The 6707-nt window shown below is 36.1% G+C and overlaps 2 protein-coding genes across 2 annotated transcripts; one reads left to right on the top strand and one right to left on the bottom strand.

Annotated features, from left to right (window-relative positions):
- Nucleotides 1–770: 770 nt before the first annotated feature.
- On the top strand, nt 771–2057 carry LOC131604620 (uncharacterized). The gene is made up of 2 exons (XM_058877050.1): nt 771–1052; nt 1152–2057. The coding sequence occupies exons 1-2, from the start codon at nt 771–773 to the stop codon at nt 2055–2057; spliced, it is 1188 nt and encodes a 395-aa protein (XP_058733033.1).
- A 2215-nt stretch (nt 2058–4272) lies between these two features.
- LOC131606599 (protein DUF642 L-GALACTONO-1,4-LACTONE-RESPONSIVE GENE 2-like) lies at nt 4273–6379 on the bottom strand. The gene is made up of 3 exons (XM_058878799.1): nt 6103–6379; nt 5313–5807; nt 4273–4982 (listed from the first exon to the last, which is right to left on the bottom strand). The coding sequence occupies exons 1-3, from the start codon at nt 6200–6202 to the stop codon at nt 4462–4464; spliced, it is 1116 nt and encodes a 371-aa protein (XP_058734782.1). The 5' UTR covers nt 6203–6379; the 3' UTR covers nt 4273–4461.
- Between the last annotated feature and the right edge of the window lie 328 nt (nt 6380–6707).

Genomic DNA, 6707 nt, shown 5'->3' with positions numbered 1-6707 from the left:
AATGCTTGCTTTTCTTTGAGTTCTTCTGCTTGTGCCTTGTTGCTTGTTTGCTTGTGGAGTTTGCCATGGATCAAAAACACCTTTGTGAGTGTGATCTTGTATTCACAAATAGAACCAACTACGAGTGTTGGATGGTTCATATGGAGGCCTACCTCAAAGCCTTGGGTCACGAGGTTTGGAGGAATGTTGTCGAAAGATGGGATCCTCCTAGAGTTGTAAGTACAGATGGCACTGTTACTGATGTACTTAAGGCTGAAGAAGATTGGGATGATAAGGAGATATCATTAGCAAAAGCAAACTTCAAGGAATTATATGCTATATTCAGAAGGGTTAATGAGGACACCTTCATGATGATCAGTCGTTGTGAACAGGCCAAATCTGCATGGGAAATTATAAGGGAGATCTATGGAAAAAATTCCCATGCAAGGATGATAAACCGCCAACTTCTCAACGCCAAGTTTGAAAGCTTAAGAATGAAGGAAGATGAAAGTCTCAAAAACTTTCACATGAATGTTCAAAACTTGGTGGGTGAGTTTGAAGACTTAGGAGAGAAGATGTCAGAAGACAAGCTGATCAAGAAAATACTCAAATCTCTTCCAAAAAGGTTTGACAAGAAAATAGCCTACATTACAAATTCATATCAGTTGAGTACAATGATTGTGGATAATCTTATGACTGCACTAAGAACTGTTGAGTATGGTGGAAGAGCTGGCCAGAATAAAAGCATGGCCTCTATCTCGAACTCAAAAAATTCAAAGGTCTGAGAAGATATGAGCTCTGAAAGTTCATCCGACGATCTGGCTCTGTTGGGAAAGCAATTCAACAAAATATCAAGCAAGCACAGATTGAAACATGAAAGGTATGAACAAACTAAACGGATCGTATACCTCAAGAAGCATGGGAGAGGCTCATCTGTGTCATGGTCAGGAGAAAAGTTCAAAAGAGAAAACAAAGAGAAATCAGTCAAACAAGAAAATATCATGACTGGAGCATGTGAATCTGATGAGGAGACTGATAATTCTGATACAGATTCATATGTTGAAGAACTCACTGTATGTGATCTCGCAGCTGGACTCTTAAAGATGTGTTTAGAAAATGAAAAACTACGTAAGAGAGTAATAGAGCACATATATGTTGCTGCTCTACTATAGGATGAGAAATATAAGCTCTTATCAATTATTGACGATCTTAAAGAAGAAATTGTTCTGTTAAACTCAGACCTTCACAACATGACTCAATTGATGAGGAGGTCAAGCACTAGTTCCACTGTGACAGATGAGACTCTTCAGAGTGAAAAAATCACTAATAAAACCATAAATCTTGACTCTAGAAGCCCAGCTGTGATGGATAAATATTCAGAAATTAAGGAAGTTCCTCGAAGGCAGAAGCAAAAGATGTCGAGACGCGTGTCCCACCATTTGAAGATATCTCATAAAAGGTACGATAGCCCTCTGCATAAATCCTTGAAATGTTATCACTGTAGCAATTTTGGTCATTCAAAGTCTTCCTGCTATAAATTGATTGGATATCCCATACATATGTTGTCTCATCAAGGGAAACATACTAATACTAATTCGAAGGCAAAGAAAGCTCCCCTTCATGGGACATGTGTGAAAACTATGTCTCGTGACATGAGCCATGCTATGTATGGGAAAAGATCCAAGTCTATGAAGGCTGAAGGGTCTAGAGGAAAGAAAGATGCAGACGTCATGAGTGATAACCTCTCTAATGGCAAGTTGGTGAGTTCTGTCAGGAAGAAGTCTGAGGAGTCTAAAGTCATATACCACAAGGTCCAAAAAGAAAAGAATTGTCACATTAATCGGTCCAGGGTGATAATGGACTTTACAAATATGACAGTCAGTGTCTCTATCAGAAAAGAAAATACTCTGAAAGAAGTTGAGACAACTACGACCATAGCTGATGGGAATGCTGCTGAAGATGCCTCAACATCTGATACCGACACTGGAGACTCAAGTACAAATGTTGAAGTTGAAGAAACTCAGATAGTTGTCGAAGAACCAGTTCCTAGAATGCAAAAGAATCAACCTCAAGAATAAATGATAAAAGATCCTACACAAGGAGCTGCCACCAGATCAAGAGAAATCTCTTCAAGTGCCAGTTGTATCTCAAATTATGTGAGTGAAGTCGTGACTGATGAGTCTTGGATTAATAGTGTGTACGTCATAAGTAAACAAGACATTGCTTCCAAAGATAAAGCGAGTCTTGTTGCGCTTAAGAACCCTTGTGATGAGATATTTGTTTCTGTGACTCACTTAGTCTCTAGTGACATATTCTCCTAATGTCATCAATCTTCTTTTATTTGATTTATCTAAGAACAAAAGGAACACATTCCCAATTTTTTTAAAGATCCATCTGCCAATACACCAATTATACCAAAAGCTAATATCGCTGTCATCACCAACCAATTACTTTTTTTTTTTTAATCTAACTAATAATAAATTATTATGAAACTCCTACTCGATTGTCTAATTGACATAGGTCACATAATGCAGTTTCACTGCCTATGTTCTTTTTTCTATTTGCAACAAAAGAAACGCGATTGGATAAGGACATTAATCATATGGAAGGTTCATAGAAGGGGTGTGGGGTGTACCGACGCCATGCAGATTCCACTTTCCACCTTTTTAGGTATATAGGCTTCCTAAATTATCTGGTTATGGAAATACCATAGAACGAAGCATCCATGCAATGCAACTTTTCGTTCTTTTGACCAAATTAATATATGTTCTTATCCGGAAAATTATTCCTTCTAGATTAGCATGAATTGAATATAGACAAATAATACTCAGAAAACTAGTAGCAAATTTTACTGTTAGATATATTAAATAATTAAACATAAATACATTTGTAGCTAACTAAACTCCTTTTTTTTGGCATATATACGTGTAAAAAACAAAACAAAACAAATCAAATGGAATAAATGCATAACGATTTAACGCGTACAAGTTGCGTAAAAAAAAGTATATATAAGTAACAAACTCAAACGTGTTCAATTGTGTTTCGATTTCTACACCTCACAATTCCAAATCATGTCTTTCTCTTCTCATGCAGCTTCCAAATCGCAACCACGCAAGAAAACAAGCTTTACGAAACGGTGTTATTCTATGACGAAGCATTATAGAGGGCGATTCTATGTCTTTGGGAGATGTGTGGCTATGCTTCTCTGTTGGCACAACCATACTGTTTCTGATTAGGTTTTTGGTTTTTGAGGTTAATTTGAAGAGTTATGGAAGAAGAAGAAGACAATGGCTATGGCGGCGGCTTTGAGATATTCTTCTAGCTGTTCAACTTTATAGGCTCTAATTTTTTGAAGGGCTCTATGATATATAATAGTAGCTTTTTTATTGTTGGGTTTTTGGGTTTTTAATAGTTAGTGGGGGTAGTTTTGTTTTAGAAATTCGGGATACTTAATGTGAATTATGTTTTTATTTGATAATATGGCTTAGTTTTGCCCTGTTTTGTTTCTTTTGTGACATAGAATCATTGGATGATTATGGTTTTTATTTAAAATCATGTAACGGAATGTGGTTAATTTAGAGTTTACACTTTGATTTACATTTTTGTCATGTTTAGCTTCTTGATAAGGCTCTGATCTGCTGTTCTATCTAGTAAGTGCTGTAAAGATCAATATTTAATCTCAATGGCACTTATATGCTTCTTGATATAATTAGACTACAAACTGCGGGATAATTACAATGCAACCGCAATTTAAAACCATGATGATTGATAAGCTCTTCATAACCACAAACTATACTTAACCAAACAGTACTCTTACCTGACAAAGAAATTTTTTGTCAGCATATACTACCAGCAGGGAACCTTAAACTTACCAACCAAATAGGTATTACTAATTCAAACTCAGGTTGTGGGTCCCAACCATATAATCAATCATTAATAAATTATCTTATGATCAATTTTTATTAAACAATAATTATAATGAATTGTTAAATTGTTTTTGTTAAATTGTTTTTGTTAAATTGTTTTAGTAAATCCTTCTAGGCACACCAATTTGACAAAACAGGGTTGATCTAGCAGAAGATATAACATTTCCATATTTCCTCTGTGTGCATGTTATCATGTGAGCATTCATTATCTTTGGTACTAGCTTTACAATGCAGGCAGTGTCTCAGGTTAATCCTTAAACCGTACGAATCTTTCTTATAATATAAATAACACTTGCATTAAATGTTAACGCTATGCTACTTCTGCAGGACTCATCACATACATGTAAATCTTAAATTATTACCAGTGTCGATGTAGTATTATTATCATAAGAAAATATCATTATATCAAAGTTTGAGATTAACATATTAAAATTGGCCTCATGTATACAAGAAAACAATTTTTGTCACAAGACTAAAAAGATGAAGAAAAAAACTCATCTTCACACAAATTATACAAAGCATGAAATAAAATTGCAACGCATGACAGAAGGATAGTTTAGGCAACAGGGGATACTATAACTTGATCAAGAACCGGGCCACAAAGAGATCCAAAATCATCGATCCTTGTATGATAGAAAGCGCTATAGAATGTGATTCTGGTTCTGTCTGAAACTGCTTTGAAGTTGAAACTTGCGGTCTTGAATGTTCCCTTTCCTACAGATTTGAAAGGAACTTTAAGAGTATCTTTTGCAGCAAAAGCTTCAACCATCATTGATCCATGACAACCATTTCTTCCATCACCAATTGTGAATTTCATGTTGTAGACTTTGTTTGGAACTGTTCTTAGAATTTGCGCAATGGCACTTTCCTTTCCTGCAACAAGCTCAACTGCTCCGTGTCCAAACGGTACTTGGAAATAGTTTGAATCAATGAACTTAATTGCTTTGAGGGATTCAATAATCCAACCGGGGAGTGGTGACACAAGATCTTGTTGTTTTGGAGGGAGAAGAACACCATTGGTTGAGTTGAAAATCGGAAATGGACCCTCCTCAAAGCCAGGGTTTTTCACCAAATTAGCTGCAACAAACCAAGTAATAGTATTAGTGTATGTTTGAAAAAATGGCACAAAAACCACGTCAAAAAGCCACGTTGACGTGGAAGCTTAGTAATTTAGCTTCTATATTTTCAAGTCAAAAATGTCAGGACGCAAGAAATGGCTTGCAAATTCTGTTCCAAACACATGCTTAGTCTAAAGTAGAAATGTCACTTAGATTCTCTGTAGTCCCGTGCATTAGTCCAATCAAATCACGACAAATCATCAGCAAAAACAGTTTAATTTGTTGGGATTTTAGCAGATCTATTGCGAGAGACAGTAGAGAATCTAGATTCATGTATATAATTCATTACCGCGTGTAGGCATTGGAGGGTAGAACTCTCTAATAGCAACAGCATCCAAAAGTGGACCACAAGTAGGATCTTCTTGAACACCAGGGTTATGGAAAGTAACTTTTGCAGTAGAAGAACTAGCCTTGAATCCCCAAGCAATAACATCACCGTTGAGGCTATAGAGTGTTTGCAAAGGAACATCACCAGATTGTGAAGGTACTGAGATTCTCAAGACTTCATCTTGAGCACATGTCCTCGTGGCTCCTAATATCAGAGCATACCATTGACCAGGTTTGACTTTAATGGTTTGGGAGATGGAGGCTTCATTTCCAAGCCTAACTGCATGAACTCCATGTGTCACTGGGAAGTACATTCCTCCTGGTTGTGGTCCTCCAGAGATGTACTCAACTAGACCATTGATTTCCCATTTGGGAAGTGCATGTGTCCCTATCAGTCTTGTTTTCTTTAGGTTTCTTGGGTTTGGCTTCTCCTCAAAGTTCCCATTTTGGAAGAAAACTGTAAGTGAAAAAACCCAAACAAAAACAAAAAACAGAACAACATATCAGAAATTAAGAATATACAGTTAAATTTATGCACAATAAACATAGAGCAAAGGAACACACATAACCACTTCAACAAGCACTATCTAGCACTAACATAGACACCAGAGACGATACCGACAGATCGACCGCCTAATAATCTGAATTAAGTCGCTTTAAGCGAGACTCAAACATTCAAACATGTTACATGCATGCACTATATATTACCTTAACAAATACTATGATTTAGCAGGATTAGAGTTGAACATTACCTTCTGGTGACCTGGAATGATGAAAATTAGCAAATGCCGAAACAGCAAATAGCAAAGTCATGAAAAGTGTACATATGATTGTCCCTACCATTTTCACCATGAAAAGAAACAAATGTGGAACAGTACTAAAAGAGAAATGAATTTGGGTTGCAAAGGAAGAAAAGGCTATTGTGTTGTGTGCAAGAGAAATAGACAAGGCTATGTTCCCATTTATAGTGCAGTTAGAGAGAAACGGTTTGCAATTGGTTTTATCAAGGTTTTGACTTTTGAAACCGAGTTTTTCTCCTTAATTCATGCCATGAGCTTGTGAGTGAGGGAATCTAGGATTTAAGATTGTTTTTTAATGATAATTAGGACATAGGATAAGTACGGTCTAATAACTAGTAATAGGAGTTATTACATTTAACTTATGATGGAGGCAAGGAATCTGTTTCCTACATTTAATAATGAAGATTTATAGACTTCATGTGGTTGAAATAATGTTGAGAAACTAAGGTGGTGGTGTTTCTAAATTAATACTATAAAAACAAGGTGTGCAAGGATGGAACATTACAAGTTGTTAATCATAAACACATTATTTCATAATTAAGCCCACCGTTTTTTGC

This window comes from Vicia villosa, linkage group LG5 (genome assembly GCF_029867415.1).
Source record: "Vicia villosa cultivar HV-30 ecotype Madison, WI linkage group LG5, Vvil1.0, whole genome shotgun sequence".
Classification (NCBI taxonomy): domain Eukaryota; kingdom Viridiplantae; phylum Streptophyta; class Magnoliopsida; order Fabales; family Fabaceae; genus Vicia; species Vicia villosa.
The sequence above is the reverse complement of the archived record's forward strand: the minus strand, read 5'-3'. Positions and strand labels throughout refer to the sequence as shown.